The sequence below is a fragment of the Poecilia latipinna genome, unplaced genomic scaffold (genome assembly GCF_001443285.1).
Source record: "Poecilia latipinna isolate Pla-1442-1.1 unplaced genomic scaffold, P_latipinna-1.0 Scaffold37, whole genome shotgun sequence".
Lineage (NCBI taxonomy): Eukaryota > Metazoa > Chordata > Actinopteri > Cyprinodontiformes > Poeciliidae > Poecilia > Poecilia latipinna.
The window spans coordinates 569,305-592,332 of record NW_015112653.1 but is presented as its reverse complement, the minus strand read 5'-3'; the positions used below and the strand labels follow the sequence as shown (position 1 = coordinate 592,332).

General features: G+C 37.4%; 1 protein-coding gene across 2 annotated transcripts in view; it reads right to left on the bottom strand.

Moving 5' to 3' along the window:
• The window catches only part of LOC106954947 (glypican-6-like), a 113,485-nt gene that overhangs the window by 52,781 nt on the left and 37,676 nt on the right, over window positions 1-23,028 (bottom strand). For both annotated transcript variants that reach the window (XM_015044800.1, XM_015044808.1), the window contains exons 3-4: window positions 12,677-13,068; window positions 6,939-7,104 (exon numbers count right to left, since the gene is read on the bottom strand). In XM_015044800.1, coding sequence (XP_014900286.1) covers window positions 6,939-7,104; window positions 12,677-13,068 — 558 coding nt within the window. The remainder of the gene's footprint in view (window positions 1-6,938; window positions 7,105-12,676; window positions 13,069-23,028) is intronic.

The window sequence follows — 23,028 nt, the reverse complement described above, 5'->3', positions numbered from 1 at the left end:
AAAAAAAATTTTGGGGGTAAAATCCCTTTTAAAAATTCCTTAAAAAAAAAAGGGTTTTTTAAAAAAAAAAAAAAAAAAAAAAAAAAAAAAAAAGTACAGTAAAAATATGAGCAATTCAATAAAACCAGACATGAAAATTTGGTCTAAGAATGTTTTCTGTCCTTTATATGAAAGTGTCTTAGCAAGAAACAGAGTCAAACATAAAACTTAAACACATAGAAATGAAAAGGGGGAGCAGTGCACTTTTGTTTCCCCATAATCCAGAAGTAGAATATATTTTCAGGCATTTCTGATTTTTTATTTTTTATTTTTTTCACATTTCTGAGGAAAACTCCTGCTTTTATACCGTATATGTCTTAGTTTGCCTCTGGCTATGCCAGCCTCTTTCAGCGCAACACTCTTATTAGAGATGAGGTGAGTTAAAGCTTTGCTTTAATGTGGCTTGGCATGTTTTTTTTTTTGTTCAGGTTCTCTCATACTTTTGAATTTTTCTAACAAGCGGGTGCAACATTGGGGGGGGGGGGGGGGATGCTCCTCTAAGAGAATGGATGAATTTTAATTTTCCAAACATCTCTGCTTCTCTGGTCAGTGGAGTCGATACATGATGTTAACCTTAACATATGCAAAGAAATACAAACTAATATAGTGCACTGCACCTTGTATGACTATTCCTTTGGGTATTTCAGGCCTCATAAAACTGACTTTATGCCGCAGGATTTGTATCAGCATGCAGCTCGGCCAAAAGGCATTTCTATATACCTTTAATTTGTCTGTCTTTGAAAAACAGGTAAGAGTTTTCCTAACAATTTAACACGTAGAGCCAAGTCAAAGTTTTTTTTGTGCTCAGATCTCAAATTAATTGAAAATCATTCAGCCTGTAATGAGCATGAAATGCCAGAGTCGAGACATATAGAACTGGCATTTCCTCTGCACCAGGGAACAATGATCCAATTGACAAGAGCGCTGATAAAGACAAAAAGAACAGTGCTCGGGATTAATGGCAGTCATGCAAAAGTTTCTAAATTAATTCTTTATTGCTTCTCACTGGAATAAATGTAAATATTTCTGAAAACATCTGCTTTTGAACAAAACACTTGCAGCTATTGAAGGCTGCAACACAACCCGATGTTTGAGTTTGAATACTTAAAACTAACTCATATATGAATTTGTTGATTCATTGGACGTGTGAATCAATTTCAGTGTGCATAATGTTTATGTGCATGAGCTTCAATGCACTAGAGGCAAAGCAAAAAATGCAAGCTGGCATTAATGACACAGTTCCTTTCCAGACACTTCATTGAGTGAACCTGCAGTACTGGGTTGGCCCTTTTTTATACTTTAGAACTATCTCAGTTATTCACTGAATAGATTTAACAAGGTGCCAGAAACATTCCTCTAGAGACGATGGTCTATATCAACATGATAGCATCAGATAGTCTTTTGGCACCTGTTCACAATTTTATTTTGTTTATGTTTTTAACCAGATGAGTTAGACATCCCATTCCACCAAGCTACAAAAAAGTGCTCTGCCAGGTTGAGATCTGGTGGCTGTGGAGGTCACTGTAAGTAAATTCACTGTCATGCTCAGGATACCAGTTTGAGATCATTTAAGCCTTGTGACATAGTGCAGCAGCCTGCTGAAAGTACCAATCCAAAGATTTATGCAATGTGGTAACACGAGACAGGCATGGTCATCAACAATACTTAGGTTGGCATGCTCAGCTGGTACTAAAAGGCCCAGAGTGTCCTAGAGAAGTACACACCACTAGCCTCTGGTTCTAGCACCAAGGTGTAGTGTTCATACAAGTCAGGATACATGATTTCATTTCATGATTTTTATGTCAAAATTAGACCATAACATCTTGATGCTATTAACACCCATATGACCAGGTCAACATTTTCCCTGTCTATTTTTACCCAGTTTTAGCGAGTTTGTGAGGAGAAATGCACTGAAACTGGTTGCCATGGTAACAATTTCCCTGTGGTATGTTAGCAAAGGAAGCTAGTGGAAACGCTTGAGCTTTTTCTAATTATTACTTAACACTAGCATTGAGCAAGTTGAGTGGATAACACTGTAGGCCAAGTACTGTGCAACACATGTTGGAGCTAATACCAGCACCTCCTGCTGGCTCGTCTGCAGAGACTCAGAGGTAATTGGCTCAGGAAGAGGGGGGGGGGAAGAACAACTTTCCAGTCACCTTTCAGTGAAAAGTCAGAGAGGGCAAAAACTGTAGCCAAGGCACTCACATTTTTCAGATGCCTTATTTATGTTGTGGAGTATGTAAGAGGTCTTTTTTTTTTAACATAATGAAACCTCCTACGCACCAATCAGAATTAGAATTTATCTAAATCTCTTTTGTTGCTTGAACGTCCCATATGAGATTTTTTTTTTTTTTCCTCCACTGATTCATGTTGCTGGCTGTGGCAAGAACATGAATCAGCCTACTGAACTGCGTGCCTCTTGGGACCCCTGGATTTGTTTTTAAAGTAGGATCAATGAGTTGCTGCCAGATGTGTACCGTCTCCCATGTTGTGATATTACCTGATTTTCCTCTGCAAACAACATGACAGCAACAAACCTTCCAGAGCCATCAAAGAGGCGTGTAAGATGCTGAAAAAAATGTGCAAAACTTCTAAGGTTGCTGAATTATTCTATGAAAATGAAGTTGACTATGTTCTACTGTCAACATGAATATATTTAGGTGATTTTATGATTCCGTCACCTTAATTTCCTTACCATTTTTCTAACAGTGTCCCTTCAAACTGCAATGTAGGTGCAGAGTCCCCTCACTGTAGTTTGTAGTAGTAGCTCTGCCTACCATTTCAAAAATGACATGGTAGATAAAACATCTGATTATGCCCTACTAGGTCAGGGAAAGGTTTAAGTGTTTATTTTATGAAGGCTGAAGTAGTTTCATGTGAGGTGCTGAAGATGCTCACCAAGGATCTACTGATAATAAACCTGCTACCATTTATTTTTTAAAGCTCCTTAATCCATTTTAAGGTCAGACAAGGTTTTCCTTTTTAACATTTAGACTCATGTTTGACACACTGATTAAAAGGAAGTAATTTGTCAGTTGAATACGTAGTTGATGCAGGTCAATACTTTTATTGTTGCAAGATTGTCACCGATACAAAATCTTTTTCAAAAGATGCAAAGTAAAAGTCATCATTTTATTTGCTGACCTTTCTTGATTTTTCTGGGTTTTCATTGGACTTTCATAAAGAATAAATAAAATCCAGCGTCAAAACATTTTGGTTGAGCTATTAGCTCTGCTATGAGCTAATAAAGCTGTGAGTTGCACTTGATGCTACTGTTCAAATACCACACCGAAATATAAGGAAGCAAATTGAAATCTAATAATTTATCATTTCTGCTTCGGACTTCAGCTGTATGCTGCCACTGTGCAGCCGCTCACAATGCAAAATATAGAAAGGAAAAGTAAAAGTATATATATATAAACTCCTTGGTCTTTTTGTAATTCAACCTTGGAGGAGAAGTCTAAATTCTTTCATAATTTGGCAATTTCTGCACAGATAAAACCTGATTGAAATTCTATTAAAACCTCAGTTTTTTCTAAACACAAAGAGAAAAATACAGCCTAACCTGAAATGACAGAACTCAAGGAGAATCAGCTCAGAGTCTTTGCTGTGCTCCCACCTTTCAGAGTTAGTTCTGACTCACTGGTCCATACCGTCCCAAGGTATTAGACAGTATGGACCAGTGCTGACCTGAAACTTGTATCAAGACAGGCAGAAAAAAAACTGAATCACACTCGGGGGACAACAACAAACAACTGCTCAGAGGTGTGTGAGCCCATCTATCAGGCAGCTGACTGTACGATTGCTCTCTGTTGCTAATGTTGCAATGAATCAGGCTGATGTGTTAATTTGCTAATGCACACTTAATGAGCTAAACATGACACTGACATACGGGGGGGCTCCGTTACTGTGCTTTTCTCCCACAGTAACCAAATATCACTTCAGTAGCGAGATGCAACCTGAGGATTCCTACCACTTAGCATGCAATGCACAGAACTGTTCCAATATTTATGCTCCAATATTATTCCATCAAGCAGAAGCATGAAATGATTGGTGCCTAATTTATTCTGTAACATGAAAATGACCCCAAACAAGCAGCCAGGAGTGAACTATTTCCAGTCACAAGGAGAACAATGAATTCTGCAACAGATGGTAGGTCCCGACAGAGCTCTGATCTTGGCATCAATGAGTCAGTGAGGGATTACATGAGCTGAGGGAAGCCAGCGAGACTCACTAAATCCATGGAAAACTGAAAAAGTTCTCAGAGCAGCACGGAAGAATCGAAATTCAGCAGAAGCATACCAAAGGGAAACAACTAATTACTAAAGAAAAAAAAAATCATACCAGTTATTCATAGAAATATTCAATAATTTAGCAACTGGCATATGTACAGTAAAGAGATAAACATCTATTGTTTCTTGTGTGTTAAAATGTTGGTAGTTTGATTAAAATCCCTTTTTCACCTGTAAATGGTGCTTTAAATAAGTATTAGTTGGATGGAGAGAGAAATTGATATAATTTACAGTAATCAGATCTAAAACCATTTTTGGAGCCCAAATATCTGGTAAAGTTAACAAGAAATCCCAGATTCTTAAATCACTATTTTTTTTTTCTATTAACAGGCAGAAAATATAACTATTATTAAATCTAAAGATGAAAATATCTAAGCAGTCTTAGCAATCAAATATAAGAAAATGAAAAAAAAAAAGTGCTTTGTGACTTTTTCTCCCCCGATAAATCATCGGAAAGTTGCATAAAATTACTGTCATAAATGCTAAAAGAATTGTATTTTTCAGGTGGAAATTCAATCGGCCACAGATTCTCAAGGTTGCCACTTCCCAATCACATATTTCTTTGTAGAGCTCAACAGGCCAAGGACGTTTGACAGAATCATTTGATGTTCTATCAAATCTTCTTGAAATATATAAATATTACATGTATATTTGTATTCTCTGCACCCAAACTGACAAGTTTCTTCTGAACTTCTCTCCAGTTTACTTGACATTCCCCTGCAGTGCAGTTCTTTCCTATAATCAGTCACCATTTAGCACAGCAGGAGAGCAGAATCCCATGAATAAAATCTTTTCATGCAGAAAAGAGTTGAGAGAAGAATGACAGAAAAAAAAAAAACAGCACCTTTTTGACATCTCGCTCGAAGGCCAGGCGTGAATTTATGGGTGTGATGTTAAAGTAAAAAAACCAGCACAACCCAACACCAGCTGCGATATTTGGAAGTTAACACAAAACAAATATGTTGTTTTAGAATTACAGGTATCAACTATAGCAATATCTAGTTGAGCAAACTGGTAGCAAGCGACAAATTTGGTAACTGATATATACTGTCAGCAATGTGTCATTTTTTGGCTAATAACAGCTTGAGATAACTGGTTGTAGTTTGTAAAAACTCTCTGACCCGTGTCCAACCCCAGTCCATTCTTCTTGTGCAAATCTCTCAGGCTTCTTCAGATTTGACGTCTTTCAGGCATAGAAGCTAATCTTCAGTATACTCCAGATTTTTAATGGGACTCAAGTCAGACCTCTGAGCCAGTCAGTCGGTAATGTTCATTACGGTGTTGCTGCTAACCGCTTTAGGTTTCTTTCGATATCTTCATATGATTTTTCATGATTCCTTCAATCTTCTCAAGATCCTCAGTTCCAGGCGCACTGACGTCAGCTAGCACCAACACTGTATCCTAAGGGTTGTGAGTACAGTGATAGTACCATATAGATAAGACTTAAAAGAGAGAAACCTCTAGCCATTTTTAAGCTACTTCTGAGAGCTAGAAAAACAATATTTCAAATTAAAGGGTCCATTACTTCATGAACTCCAGACAGGTTATCCAAATAGATCCATACCGTTACAGATCCCCTTCAATAAATTTTGCAATTAGAGCTTTCTATGGACATATGGTCACATTTAGGTGAGGGGAAATTAAGATTTAGCTGTTTTCTAACTTATGAAAATCAACAAACATTGAATGTCATGTTCTCTTTACAATTTATAAGAGTAGCCAAGATAGAGGACCGCTCTGGCAAGTTATACCAGTGGGAAGCATGAAAAAATATTTTACAAAAGAAAGATATTGATGAACAAAACACTTCAGTAAAATGTTTATTCATTTTAAATGGTTCAAGAGATTGCAGCAACAGTGATTTGCTAATTACTGTCTAATGCCTTGGGACAGTATAATTATTTTTCCATCCATCGTCTTCTTCTAATTGGATATCTTTCACCGGGGTCCAGTTAGGAATCCTAATTAGGCCTCACCTTCAATTCATTGTGGGAGATACAAGTGTCCCAAATAACCAACGATATTTCACAAAAAAGTTTTCTGAGAAATATTCTTGAAGTTAGGAATTTTTCCCCCTTCTGACTGAATGTGTTCAAATTCTAAGCTTTTTTTCTTTTATTTTTTTTTATTGTCAGATAATTCCACTGAGATACAATAATCTATTTCAAGACACTTTCCAGTTGTTGCAGTAAACGTATTAAAACAATATTATGTTTCTTCGCTTCAGTGCTACTGAAATAAATAGTGGTTGCTTTCTTTCTCATTGAATTTATGTCATTTTGATTAAACATTAGTCCTCAAAGCGCATGAAAAAAACCAAAAAAACATTTGGAATTAACCAAACCCAGCACTGAGAACAGAAGCAACAGTAGTAGCTGTCAAAGTGAAAATTGAATCCAGGAAGTGTCTCATCCTTGAAAGCTCCTGTTATACATCACCTGCTCTGTGCTTCATCTCTGCGTCAACTGCATCCATTTATTAAATACAACCACAGTACAGAGCGGCGCTCCCACAGGGCCGCATATTAACACATGTAACTGGCTCAAATGGAAAGAACAGAACAGCAGGTACAAATGTTAATGACCGAGACAACGTTTGACCTACCGATGTACTGGTTCCACTCTGGATCCAGATCAGCTTGATTTGCCAGGCAGCCCTTCATCACGTTAAGGCAGTAATTCTTGCAGGGTTTTACTCCCGGCAAACCACGACAAAAGGGACAGTACAGCATTTTTGTCAGCCCTCGTATACAAGCTGGAGTGCTGTTTACCTGCAAGGACACAAAGTACAGACAGAAGCTGTCATTAAAGTCTGCATGTGCTCTGGGAGACTGATTATAACCATAAAGAGCAAATTTTCTCAGATTTTAGTGCCAAAAACAATCTGACAAATAAATCCCAATTTGTCCTTCAGTTGTTCCCAGTAGCGGATGTGTAATTTTGAAGTGCCATTTTTTTTGACCTTTGCGGATAATGGCGTAGGAAGAGGAGCAAGATTAGATTGTAAATAGGAAGCAACTTTTTTTTTTTTAATGAAAATATGTAAAAATGCAAATGTGGCCGCTCGTTGACACCACAGCCTCCTGTGTCGGATTAATTAAAAGTGATAGTTTTGGAGGGTAAAGGGCTGTCGTCGTGGGAAATTTAATTGAAGCCAAACTTAAAGGAATTGAGTGAGATGGGGAACACAACTCACCCATCTCAGTTGGTGACATCCTCAATACCTATATATTGTCACAATAACTTATTCATTGATACACGAGTTCAGTGTTACATATATTTTCGGTTTGCTCTCAGCTGCCTTGTTCTTTCTTTTACACTACTTTAAAAACAAAAGTCTTCATGAACTTCTCAATTTCAGATGAGGAAATTAATATAAGTACTTGGAGCTATTAATCTGAATATAGCTGAAAAAACTGGTTCTAAAGACCTTTTAATCACGATATGTGGCTTTTAAATATACCAGTTTACCACAATTCATATAGATGTTATTTCTGTATTATTAGATTACAGAACATTTAAATACCTGTGCACCCAGTTCTGATATTTGTTGTATCATAAATCAAAGAGGGCAAATATCAACCATAATGAAGGCTGATATATTTTGGGAAAAAAAGCTGTTTATTATTACTTTATCTAAACATACCTTTTTAATCATGTTTGAAATCCCACTGTTCTTCTTTTGCAATCTTTTCAGCTCGTTTCTTATTCAGTGGATTTTGCTTACTGAAACAACACCTGAAACTACCTCCCATCCTATCATATCTCGTTTTAGCAATAGCTGGTGATAAAATACAGGCAGAGTGGGAAGGTGCTAGGTCCTTCTGTAAAATAAAAGCAGCAAATCCATAAAAAAGTTTCCTCATTAAATGCTCTTAAATTTGCAGCGAGAGAGCTACATGGACTTTAGACTTAATAGAACACAGTGGCCTTACAACTCCAAAGATGACAGTTTCTGTGAGTTTGCTTTTGAACAAATTTATGGAAATGCTGGTCTTCAGACAAAACCATTAACATGGACAAAGTTCCCACATTTCACACTTTCTAAATAATTGCACCTTCTACTCCTATGCAACTTGTATATGTTTTTTTCCTCACCTCTCTGTAGCGACATTTTTTTTTTTTCCTCAGAAAATAAGGTACTTTTGCTTGAAATTTATCAAATGCTTTCTCTGGCTGACTGATAACCATAGCAACAATATCTGGATTTATTAATATTTTCATGTCTTCTGAGAGGCCTAGAAGAAAGCAAACACTTATAACACACTGAATGAGTGGTGCTTCCAATTAGCTGATTCTAATCAAACTGCTTAACCAGGTTGTTTTCTGGAAAAAGAAAACCTCTCTCAGCTTCAAAACAAAATGTTTAAGAATTTTCTAGATTGTTAACATTTTTGACTGTTTTAGTGTTAAATATAGAAATAAGCCAATTTGATTGATCTGCCGATTTTGGGCAGCTTTAGAGAGAACATTGTTAAATGGTTATGTCTAATTGTGTTCGCTGCAAACATGATCACAAACATCTACAAGAGAAATGTTCAGGGAATTCAAGTTAAGCTTTATTAGAGCACTAAGCTGCGTGTAAAATTACTGTTTTGCAAACTGTATATCAATATAAAAATCTCTGAAAGGGCAAATATTATATTAGCTGAAGTTATACAACAGTTTTAATTAGTAAGCCTTATGTTTTAATGTTAAGATGCAGAGGGCCAGATGCTTGCAGTGCTGTTGAGATGGCGTGCAGTGGGCTTGCAGCTATTTTCTTTATTCTATGAAGCGACAACCAGCTTTTTATTCTGCATTTCTCAGTGCGAAAACTTGCTTCTCAAGATTAGAGGCTGCTGTGCTCCTACTTTTCCGTTGCTCCTTTAAAAATTCAAAAAGTGGAGCTATGAGCCTTTTATGTTCTTCGAGGAAGAGACGCATAAACAAGTAATGACGTTAATTTGGCTTTTGTTGTCTTCTACAGAAATGTACTAGTTTCAGTTTGTTTTGGTCAAATTCCTGTGCCGCATGAATACTTTGATAATGATAAAGAGGCTTTTTCCAAGGATAATGCTTTTTATGTTAAGGCTGTATGACTCTACCTTCCTGATAAGCGTGGGAAGATGAAACATGAAAACATTTGCTACAAAAGAATGTATAATCATTAATAGGTTAAATGGCCCTGCTCCAACAAAGCTTGTGAAGAGCTAACAAATCATCCGTAGAAGCTGAAATTAAACGTTGATCTACCCCCCTTTTAAATCCAGTTATAATAAATGAGAAGATTAAACAACTAAATAAATATAAAATGAAATATTTTTTTCAAAGTTGGACACAGCTGTTATTTTTTAATGGACCTTGCAGAAAAAAAAAAAAAAAAAAACAACTACAGGTCTTATAATGTGGTGAGGTTTATCCTTTGAGCTATGCAAGAATTAATAAGGAGAAGTGGTGTTTTGGCCCTTAGACATAAAGATAGACTCTAGTTTAATCTGTATAGATTCTTTTCTGCGTGATTCATAGAGAGGCAGCCCTATGTGTCTCCATGCAGAGACAGAAACAATTTCAAAATGCAATGCAACTCTTTGCATTTTGAAACTGCAGACCATTGTTGAAAACAAATAACTATTGTTTTATTTAGTATAAAAATAAAATTACTATATCTATGTTTAGTTTAAAATGTCCCATCTAGCAAGTGGAAATATGTTTAAAATATTAAGAAAAATTGGCAAAAACCAGTTTTGGCAGACCAGAACTTAACAAAGTTTGGAGCTCAAACATTTTACCCTCAACTTAGATTATTTTTTTTCTAATCACGAACTGAAACAGTTAATGCAGGCCGACCTAAATAATAATCAAATAATACTTTTTTTTTTTTCTTTTAAGGATCAAGGTTATTTGCTTTTTACTCCAGATATGCTGTTGGTTCTCATAATTGCCTTTAGAATTCAATATTGTTGGTTTTTTATTCATAAATAAATTCTTCATAAATTCAATCAGATTTTAAAAGTGTAGGATTAAATTATGTGCAAAATATAAAGTAGCCCCTGTAAAATCGATATCTTGTGGTCTAAAAACCACAAAAAAAAAAAAAAAAAGAAAAAAAAATGTTCTAATTAAAAAAGGATTTTATTTATTATCATATATAGGATTTCACATGATAAACCACTCAAATTCAAAGTATCATTCAGCTGTAAAGTGGATAGAAACAAAGCAAAAATCAGTGTGGAGTGCATTTGTATTCTGCCTTCTGTACTCCGATTCTACTGTGCGACTTACTTCCCACATAGAGTCCATCTGTGATTAGTTTAATCTGAGTGTAAATTCTTTTGACGCCTCAGAGGTTTTCTAGGGAACGTCAGAGAACAGATTCACAAACAGCTTCACCCTGGAGAAGTCAATGGTGAAACTGTTTCCCCTCCAAAAGTAGAAAGAATAAATGCATCCCTACCAAAACTATCACCATAGCTGATAGGCCGTGCAAGAAAGGTACCTATCAAATAAGACAATATTGTGGTAAAATATGGTGGAGGCATCATCATGAAGTGGGCATGCTTTTCTTCAGTGGGCACAGGACAAAGGTCAGGATTGATGGGAATGCTGAAAGAAAACCTTTTTGAGGCTGAAAAAGACTTGAAAGTGAGACAGAGGTTCAAGTTCAACTTCCAGCAGAGCAACGACCCCAAACATAGAGCCAGAGCAACGAGAGAATGGTTTAGATCGAAGCATTTTCATGTTTGCAAATGTCCTAGTTAGAATCCAGACCTAATTAAAACGGAGAATCTGTGACAAGCCTTGAAAGTTTAAGTTCGCAAACTCAAACAGTCAAAGATACACTTCACAAGACATGGACTTGATGGCCCTACCAAATATTGGTATATAAAAGCAAACACAAGTCTCACTTTTCAGATTTTTGAAAATAAAGAATAAGTTAGAACCATACTTTCAGGTGGTCTAAAACACAAAATCTACAAACATACGGTATAACTTGTGGCTGTGACGAGACCAAACAGGAAAAATGTAAAGGGGAATGCATATTTTTCCAAAGCGCTTTGTGGAAGCTGTAGCTGCAGTTATATTTTTCTCACTTCTGCAGCAGAAAAGAAATACAAGTTCGACATCACCCTCTCTAATTCGGTGAACTGTAAATCTCTGCAGCAATAAGCCTGGCTGTCCCGTCTTGGTGGTACCGTGAAACGGTTGCCTCCAGCAGGGTGTCTCTTTTCATTATGCTTTCCCTCAATCTGTCATGATGAGTTTATACGTCACGGATCAAAGGGGCTGCAGTCCCAGACACCTGACCAGCATCTCAGGGTTCCGCTGAAATGTCAAGAGGTGAAGTCGGGACATGCTGGCTCGGTAGGAGCGTGGGGTGTAACCCAGTAAACACGTGCTAACAACACATCCTCTGCGACTGCTCCTAAATGAGCCTCGCAACTGTTACTGTAGAGGGGAGGTGAAGCTGAAGTGAAGGAAATATCTTTTAGGTTCACCGAGTTCACTGTGGTGAGGACAGCCTGAAATGAATCGTGGATTATGTGGAGAAGAGCAGGGTATCTGCTTCCTCTCTGTCCGTACGTCTCCGATAATTGAGGGTTACAACATTTCCACTGGCCTCTGCTTCAACTGTACAAAGGCTCGGTTAATATTTATTATATGGCTGATAATTGAATTGAAATGATTGTTGGGGGCGGGGGGGTCAAGTGGGGTAAACGGAACGGCTTGCAGCGTATTGAATCATCGTTTCTTTCAAACCTTAAGATGCCTTTCAGAAACAGCTTTGTTGTTGCTGAATGTGACTTCATCTAAGGCTTAGCCTCTTGCTTTTTCTTTTATCTAACTTTTGTAGGTAATCAGAGCTGCTCCATCCCAAGGCTGTGGCACCAACACTATGTTGCATCAAACTGGAAACGACTCCAACACCATGATTAATGGCTTTTGTATGCCGTGTGAACAAATATTAGGCGAGAGAGCAATAAACCTTGATAGCAGAAATGCTTTTCTCTTCACTTTCATTGTCGGGAGAACTCTCCCGAGAAATCCACACACCCTTCAAACCTGTTTTCCAGACAGGGACAGAACAGGCTGCTGTGAGTCTCCCATTTCCTGGAGATGATTACATTAAGAGCGTACATAAGTCAGAAAGAGTGCAGGAATTCATCGAGAAGAAAATTTTTAAGCATGTATTCGTTTAGGATAGGATTTTAATTTCATTTGGGGTCAGATGGTAAATATTTTCCACCCGACTGAGAAACCTAAATCAAATTCAGTCTCTTTAAGGCGACAGGACAAAGCATATTTGCATTCATTTACAATCAAGTAAAAATTTATCTCAATTAAACTGGTAAAGAACTTTACCTTTGACACTCTCTGGGCCACTTCCCGACCTACAGAGAGTCCCTGGACGAATGTGCGTGCAGCGATGAATGCACGGGTAACCTGAGCCTTGAGCTTCTTGGGAACATCTCCAAATGGCTTGAGCTCGTCCGTGTACTTACTGATACACTCCAGATAGTCCTCAGTGATGACGTACTGGGAGTTCAGCAGTGTGAACATGCGCTCCAGCAGCCGGGACCAAAAGTCATTAAGCATTTCCTCCAGATTAACATTCCCTCCCGTGTAGTAGCGCTTGAGCTCGGCAAACAGGTTCTCAAAGACCTCCGCGTTCTGCATATAAGGCTTGCCGTAGGTCCTCACAAACATCTCATTCAGGGACCGCTCCGTGTTCTCCAGAAGCTCCAGGAAGAATTCTGGGATAGGAAAAAAAAAAAAGAAAAGATGGTCATATTCACACATGGAAAAATACGGAAATACAGATTCATTAAAATGACAATAAAGTGTACAAAAATTAAATCCAGATATGCCGATTAATAAAAAATGCACAGCACCCATCACAATTACTATCATCCATTTATGTGCATAGCTATTTCTCATTGTGTATAATTTCAAACTAAGACTCAACTTTGACACTCAAATGTGAACAAGGCAGCAAACACATGTGCAGCTTTACAACCATATTTTTTTTTTTTTTACTCTGAATCAAACCTAAAAGCAGAAGTGGATCCTCCTGCATAACCAGCAAGGATGCAGCAGCAGCTTCTGAATGGTAAGTCAACAACGAAACACTTGACTTTTACAGCAGCCATTGTACAGACCCTTCACTTGGGTTGCTATGTGAAAGGTTGCGCTTTGCCGAGTTTGCTAAGTAACGGGGCAATGCCTTGGCGATTGCGAGTTCACACTCGGGAGGTTTATGAAACCTTTTTTTTTCCAGACACCAAATAATGTCAATTACTGCCACAAAAAAGTGAGATTTTTATTTGTTTATAGAACCAGTAGAACCGGAAAAAAAATGAAATGTGCAAAAAGTGTATTTTGTGTAATAGATTCCATTTAAGTACGGTAGAGATTTTTTGTTTCTCTGGCAAATGGGCTTTGGAACTTTAGCTATCGTGGTTTACATCAGTGACTAGCTAAAACACCAAGAAGTTTTGAATTAAAATGTGGTGAATCTTTTTTGTAATGAATAATAGGCTGCCATTGTAATTAAACAGGATAACAATAGAAAACCTGTGGCCAAATCAACTCAGGTGATGGTTCATTTGACACATCAACCTTCTTCCACGGCCATCTCCACTCTCAGCTAAAACATATAAAAAGCTATGAGGGGAGCTGAAGAAAACAGTATGAGAGAGGATCCAGGACAAATCTGTCTTTCTGAATAAGAAAGACAGATTTGAAAAAAAGTCATGATTTTTCTGGGACCTAAATGTTTTTCCCTTCCATTTAGCAAAATGTTGCAAATTTAATTTTAGTAGCTATGCATAATGTTATTTTGTAGATTTGATTGGCATTCCTTTTAAAAACAATTTTAAAAAAATAAGCTTTCCATTCATTTCGACTGATTAAACGTACAAAATCCACAGGGGATCAAATTATTTTGTCTATGCAATTTTTTTTTTTTTTCCAAAAGTTCCTATATGTGCCCCTAAAGTTTCAGCTTCATTTGCCGAGTTCCTCTTCCTGCTGCTTTTATTTGAAGATTCATATTTTCCTCCTGCCTATGATCCTTTCCTCTCGCTCCAAATATGAAAAGAGCTTCCACAAATAGATACAGCTGTTCTCCATATTCATACAGCAAAACAATACAATGCACCACCATGACAAAATCTCTGTTTTTATAGCATCTTATGGGGAGCAGCATGATGTTTTATAACACTGACACACTCTGCCTGGCTGTCCATGTCCCTCTGTGCCTGGCTTTGTTCCCTGTTCTTTGCCCACCTGACAGCATCATAAAACATTTTATAAGAACACCCTTTATTTCATAAAAAAGACTTTAGGAACAGTGAAAAAAGAAAAACTAACTTTTTCTTCTCTAACCATTGCCAAATTAATCCAAATTTGTGATAACTGTTTCTTTTATGTATTATTTCAATACTTATAGCAAGTGTGTCAGAACATGCCCATCTCAGCACAAAGTGTATATGTATGAAGCAACATGTTTTTGTAATAAAAAATTCTCAGTTTTCAAAATGTTTTGGAAAAAGCTGCAAATAGTGTAGAGAAAAAGTAAAGTTTCAGCTGGTGGAAATATGCTTGCCTAGTTTTGAGGTCCAACACTTGCTTAAATATGCATTGATATTGGTCATTTTACATTTCATAAATAAAAGGTTTCTTGACTCTCAAACTGCTTTCCAGTTCTTGTTTATTGTCTTACGGTTATCCATGATGAAGTCACAAGGAGAACATAAAAAATCAGACATGAATCTCCACCACCACATCCTCAAGTTCACACTGGGAGACTCGAATGCCTCCCCAGGCCAGATGACATTTATAGACCCTGATGATGAGTCTAAGTGGTTTAAAACATGGCTGTCCATGGTGTGGCCAACATGCAATTGGCAGCCAGCAGAAGGATTTTTTGTGGCCCTCTGACCATAAAATGCCAGATCAGGTGATTGATGCAACTGGACTCTTTCATTTTTTGTCAAGATTTTTTTTTTACAGAAAAATGAAAATTGCTAGGTACAAGAAAATGTTTTTTTTTTTTTTTTTTTTTTTTTTTTAAGCCAGTCTTGTGTTTTAAATTTAACTTTACAGTAAGGGTGCAAACACCCATTGACATTTACTCAAAATCAGACGATAGAATAACATACATCCTGTACCTTTAGCACTATTAACGGCCAACAGCCACTTACAGTCCAAAATAAATCATCATCATCACCTTTTCGTTTTCAAAGTTCTGCCACAGAAATAGTTCAGAAACATTGGAGACTTCCTTCATGCTTATGTAAGTGTTGTCATCCATCCAGAAAAGTCTTGCCAACAGTATACATTTAGCAAAACTGGATGGTGTGGAAGAGAGAAACGGTTGTAAAAAAAAAAAAAAAAAGCAAAAATGTTGATAACTACAAATGAACCTTATTCTGTTGCAGTTTTAATTAAAAAAAAATTAACTTTGCAACTTCAGACTCCTCCTTTCTTTGGCCTCGGCAAAAGAGACACCACACTAAAGTTAGTTGGGTTTTATTTTAAGTACTGCCTGGTAGATATTTAAGGCAAAGAAAATGTTGCAGTTACATCCATCAGCCAGTGGCGGGCTCCTACACATGCAACTCTTTTGCAATCTGGATGCAGAGCGATGAACATCTGCTCTGACTGCAGATGGGAAGGAGCGCAGCGTGCCACATGCAGGCGCTTTGGGACAGGGTCCACTGCTGCTCCTTAAGAAGATTAAGAACAATATGTGCTTTCACTTCGGTCTCCAAGTGCCCCAAAACACCAAGAAAATGGCCAGATTTCCCGAAAGTTCCTTTTATTGAGAGAGTTGCTGGCGGTATTGGATTACTGGCTACATGAAAAAGTTAAAAAAAAAAAAAAACTTTATTGGCAACACTGATCCAGCAGGGAATTTAAATAGAAAATGATGTCAAGACGTAGGACATCCAAGACATACTTCCTTTCTTAATTCAAAATATGATTCTTAGACATAGATGAGGAGTGTGAAGCTTAAATCACTCACTTTTATGTCGATGTCCTGGGAAAATAATACTATTTTTTTAAGTTTGCTCTCTGCTATGCTGCAGCCAGCAGAGCCTGTTGTGAATGTTCAGGCTAGTTAGCATGACAGCGAATAAACGATTTTCCTGCAACGGTAAGCTGTTTCTCAATCTTTAGCATATTGAGCAACGAGTACATGAGGTTGAGTGACAGCGCTAACACTCTCTTCCTCGCTCTGATTGTTTTTGGTTGGGAATTGTGCATTTCTTCAGATGTCAATAGCAGCTCAGGGAGGAGATGCATCTTTTCACAGATTTGAGCAAATATGTAAAAAAAAAACAACAACCCAAAAACCCCCAACATTTTTTATAAAAGTTGCATACTGCAGGTTTAATGTGACATTTAGTCAAACACACATTAATTTAATTAATCACTGAGGTATGACATTTATAGTTCTGGAAAAAAAAACAGAATTGCTTCATAGCTGCATTAGGTCATCCTGAAATGTTTCCAGTAAAGTGCATTGAGTGAGTGCACTGAAGGCATGTCAGGCTTGGCTTGGGAGGTGAAGTAGGACAGGGTTGCAGAGTGATGTGACCATGTGGGGGTTGAGTTTGGACTGCAGCAGTGTTTAGGTGGGTGGTGAAAATCAGTGGTTTTATTACCTTCACCATTTTGAATTTGATCACCAAATATTTAGGTAAAAAATCTCAATAATGATTTGAACTCCTCCAATATAAAGTAAACACCCGTCAAACATATTAGTGTTGTCAGATGCCCTCTGTTCATCACCAACTTTCTTGTATTACATAGTATCGCCAGCAAGTTTTTTTCTTTTTGCTGCTGCTTGTCGTGGACTAATAAGAAGCTGAATTTTAGTGAACAGTTTGATTCCTGTGTAGGCGACAAAACAGGACTATTTATGCCACGGTCAACATGGCCACCATGGCTCAAAATGTCTCATGAATGAGACAAAGTCTACCAGACAGCTCATGCCATCAGTTATGATGCTGCTTTATTCTTGCTCTTCAATGCACTCCAAAAAAACAAACAAACAAAAAAAAAAACGGATCAAACATTCCTCACCAATTTTGGAAATCTATTCAAGCTAAAAGCTCGAAGCATCACACTATATGCAAAATCTCCCGTTTGCTGCTCACTACCTGTTAGATTCTTTCCAGTCCCCTCACCAGCCCAGCATCCACCCATGGGCTCTATAATTAGAGAGTTTCTAATTCCCTGGCATGGAGTGAGACATGTTCAGTGGGAGGATATACTCACCACTTCAGGAAAGCAGCATGTACATGGAACAATGAGCTCTGAGCCAAGACGACAAACCTGGACTTGTTCTAGACAACAAACCCAAACTCATTTGAATTGACAACAATCTCTATTTTATATTGTAATTTCTTGGGTTTGACCTGTCTAAACTCTTTCAGATTATAAACTAAAGGTGAATGCAGATGAAAAAAAAAAAAAAAAACAGTGGAAAAAGACCTTTCAATCAGCATCATTAGGTAGTGGCAGGGAATGACTATATTTTCTTGCAGGCCTCACCTGATTGACTTCTAAATAAGTAAAAGAAAACTCATCTGGAACACAACTCACAAAATACTTTTTGTTATACTCAACTGTTTGCGCCGCCCCTTGATGGAATGGAAATTTGGGTAGAGAGCCACATCGCCCATGAACAAAAAGGCCATTGATTTGATCAGCCAATAGAAAGACTGTGATAATCTACTTTTCCCCCTGGTAGGGGGAAAAGTCCAACACACATATTTAACATAGACTGTTACATGTTAACATAGCTCTGTCCTCATCTCACATAATGTTGCAATATCTGGCTGTTGTAAGTGATATCACACCTGGCCCCTGGTCCCCCAGTGTGATATCACAAATCACCATGGGGCCCTGTGAACACCAGTAAGAGAGCCTCGTTTTTGTGGTCATATCATGGAAAGATCCTTTGAGCATCTGAACTATGTAACTGCCAGGATTTCATTTGAGTCAGCCTCTTGAGTAGACTAATAAATTTTCTGCGACTACCACTTTTTTTCTTGAAGTGAGAAGGTAGGTCACATTTCAACCCCGCATGAGAAATTCACATTGCAGCCAATTATCATAATGGTCCAGTCAAAAGTGTAATGGATTTAAAGTGGTCATTATCTCTGAGCATTGCAGGTGAAGAAAAAAGACATAACTCTCAAATTATATCACAAATCACAGTGGACTAGTTTTATCAAGAGAACTGGAAGAGAAAGTGTGAAAAAAAGAGTCTCCCGTTCCTGGATGTATGACACCTAATATAAAATGCTAACATGAATGAGAATGTATTTATAGTAATTATATAGAAACTTAGATTCCAGCGGCTCCTATATCTGCTTAGCAGGAAACTGATTCATCACACACAATTAGTCTGAAATGAAGTTGATACGTTGTCACAAATAATTATTGTCCATTTCCACGTCGTATCAGGTTTAGTACGTTTTAAAATGACTGCAGTAGTTCCCCTGGGGAGCTGATAAAATTAGCTTACCTTTTGCTATGCTTTTGTATCTTTCATCGCAGGCTCCTTTTGTTTTACATCCAATATAAAAAAGAACAGCACTAGAATGAACTCAAGTAATATTAAATATGCAGAGTTTCAAACATTATTTGTGCCTTATTGATGAGTTTTACTTAATAGGATCAGTCAGCAGAGCTGGGGGATATGCTAAATGAATAATGGCAGCTTCTGAGAAAAGTTCACTTAAAAATAAATAATTAAATTTAAAATAAATTCAGTGCAGTCGTTATTAAATTTAGAAGGAAAAAAAAATCACTAAAATATGAACGGTTTATTCTCAATGTGCATAAGACATTTATGTAAGCTGTCCATGTTTTGGATTGATTAGAATGAATAATTATGGCTCATTATGAACAGTCTGACTGAATCTTAAAGCATGAGAAAACAATACATCATCACTGAATTAATTAGCATTCTGCTTGGAAATGTAGCAAAAGGCAAAAAAAAAGATTGTGTAAGGCTTCCATAAATCTTAACATATCAGTAATAAAGATGTTTGACCAAATTAAGATGCAAAAAGACAACAGTGAAATATTGGGCAACAGCATATTTAATAATCTTGGTATGCCGGAAGCTCATAATATTTCACTGACAAATCTCAGTTTGGCACTGACTTCTTGCTGTGTACACAAGGCTGTGCAGAGGTTTTACAGAGCTTTCCTGCTCTCGGTTTCTATGCTTCTATTGATGGATGATCTGTGTGACGGCAAAGATATCAGTAGTCTATTTCAACAGTCTTGAAAAAGTACTCCTTTTTTTTTAACTTCTGAGCTACATAATAAAAGTAGAGAGATTTTTATGAATTTGTGGAGAAAAAGTATTTTTGGAAACCGTAGTTATAAAGTTAGCCAGATAGAAGAAGGGGAGAAAAAAAAACAAGAAGAGTGATCAGGTTCATTTTTCCATTTTTTTTTTCATTTTAAAATGGCTCTGATCTTTCTTTATCCAGTCTTATAAATTCAATTAAGTTATAACAGCTAATTTCAAGGCCTACCAATTCAAATAAATAAACCAAGTAACATACAGGACCTTGCAAAGGTGTTATTAACCCTTTAACCTTTTTACATTTTGTCATTTAACAACAAGCTGGTCTGCATTTTACTTGGCTTTTCTGTGACAGAAAGGCACATATCAGCACAGATAACTGAAATGGCCAGTATAATAACTAAAAAAGCATTGTGTGGTTTCGTCTTCAGTCTCACAAACAGGACGTTCTAGAACATATTATTTTTCTTTTACCTTCACAGTTGTGCACTACTTTGTGTTGATCGATCTCATAAAATCCCAAAAAACTGTATTGACGTCCATGGCTGACATGATGTGAAAAAGTTCAAAGGGTATTATGCTTTTGCAAGGTAAACTGAAACCAATCAGATGTTTCCAACGGCAGCATCGACAAAACCTCCGTCTATAAAACCAGGCCTGAATAAGCAACAAGAAATTATACGGTGCAGAGTAAACAGCTGTAATTACCAGCAGAACGCCCTGTGTTCTCAGCAGGACTCCAACCAGTCGGAAACCGAGTCCATCACTCTGTAGGTGACAGTTAAAAGCGCAAAGAATAACACACGCAACTTGGTTTTCAGCCCTTTTGAGGTTTCATTCCCGTACATGAAACAAGCTATTGTGCCGCAATAAATTCCACATGTCAATCATAAACTGGGTCATCGATTGGCCAGTCCAAAGAGAGCTGCTCTGAGTGGAAGAGATAGTCCTTTTACTTATCCATTTCCTTCTGTTTATATCTAAGGCAAACCAACCGCCCAGTTACACAGTGGCTCTTAAAAGCACAGACTTTAAATGCACTAATGTGGAAGGAAATGTCTGTAAAATGGCTTTCCTTTATAAATGTTAAAAATCCTGAAATAATATGTGGAAAAATCAGTTACTTCTTAAATTACAGATATATCGTGTGTATTTATATGAGTTTGACCTTTGGCACTATACTGCAGGTTTTTCTCTCTCACACGTTTCTTGTCTGAAAAAAAAAAAAACCTTTTCAAAATGTTAAAATGTTTAGCCATTTGTTAAATAAAACAGTATCCTCAGAGTCACTTCATAACAGTTGCATTAGAGCAATTGTACCTCCAAGTAAAATGGTGAAAAGGGAGACTTGCACAATAATTTTATCACCTCAATTTACACTGCTTGTGTCTCCACTTCACTCCACCACAGAACAGACTCCAAAGAAAATATATATCCATTAAAGGGATGGACAATACATCAATATCAATGTATGTCACAATAGACACATGATCAATATCAATAGATAATACTTCTGATCGAATATTCAATATATAGAATATCCACTGAACTCCGATCCAAAACTGCATAACTTTCAGGGATCTCCCTGAAATCTCTCCTAGGCAGAGGAAAGGCTTTAACTGCTCTACCTCTCACCGTGAGCAAAGCAAGGTGAGCAGCATCAACTAACTCACTCTTTGGTTACCTAGCAACGACGTGTTGAGTAACTTACACCATTTCAGATTACGCCACCATGCGTAATAAATGCATAAAACCAAACAACGGTATTGAGAGAAAACTCTGGATGAAACAAGAAAGGTGTTAGCAACGTACCAGATATTTAAAACTCAACAAAAAACTACATTTGCTCAAAACACAACATATATGAATTTATTTATTTGCATATTCATATATGTTGTGCTCGGAGCACCTAAGGGAATTGTAGAAGAGCAATGTAAGGGGTAACGCTACAAAGAAAAAAAAAAGAAAAAGAAAACGTATTCTGATGAAACGCTTGTTTGGAGAGACTGGAGTGCTAAGGTTTGAGTGCTAATGCTGGTCAGAACGACCAGACATTGCTCCTGAAAACTGACAGAAATTCAGCACTTCGTCTTGTAGTTTATGGCAAAAGTGATCATTTCCCCAACAGGGCAAACATTAATGCAACGTTAATGGTTGGTTTTTAGGTCTCTAGGTTCCAGCAGCCACATTTCTTCTGACCTCTTGAAGTCTCCAGTTTATAAACTCAAACTAAAACTAGAGATTTTGCTATCACCATTTTTGTCATGGATTTCCATTTTGTTATGAATTGATGCCTTAGTGTGGTGTTCCATACATAATGTCATCGCTCAGCAGCAACGTCTAGTTCTCAGCTGCCTTGAGCAAGTTTTTTTTTTCTTTATTTTCTCCACATTTCTTGATATTAGGTTGGAAAATGTATACAGTTATTATGAACTATAAGCTGAACATATCTGAAAAGAAGGGTTTTTAAAACTCTTAGATTTTCTCCTTATGTAATTATGGATTGTATGGGGTCATAGAGTGGACATTGGTAGTTCAAACAATCACACAGGTACACTGAGCTTCCAATATGTTTCTAAGTGTGGACGACCTTAAAAGACCAAATGCATGCTCTCTTTATAATAAATGGCTGTCGAACAAGAAATTTGTGTGGGCTGCTTAACAACTGCCAACAGGAAATGAACATACACAAAGACTGTACATTAACTATGCGTAGGTGGAACACCAGAGTCCGGTGCTAAATGGATTAGAAAGGGCATCTAACTAACCCAATACTGAGGTCATGTTTAGAACTTTGGAGTAGTATTAACAAAAACACAAGAAAATATCACGGTAGAGCAAAAGAGAAACACCAACATTGTACTGAAAAATCTATTACTGTAAAGACACATTTCAAACTGATTTGAACAGTACCAACAGTGAGATTAAATATTAATCAAGGAAACAACGTCTCACACATCCTAAGCAGCTTGTCAGCATAGATAGACAGTGTCTGGCATAAACTCTGCATAGGACATCTTTGACTATTGTGACTAAAATATGGAGAGTGGCAGAAAATCCCAAGGGAACGAGAGATAGCCTGGAGTCATGCATATAAGTGCTGCTGCTGGAAACACCCCCACCCAATCCCCACCCCTTTCACCCATCGTTTCTACTGCAGGGAAATGGATGGTTTTCGCCATTCTTATTTCAGTGAATGATTTAAGTATCATGTATTTATGCTTTCAGGAATCACATATTGTTACCTTTCTAAAATAATGGGTTTGGGTCACTTTTTGCCAGTCAATTTTGGCAAAAAATGACTTAGGCCAGGGGTTCCCAAACGGGGGGGCCCGCCCCCTAGGGGGGCGCCGTGTCATTGCAGGGGGGGGGGGGC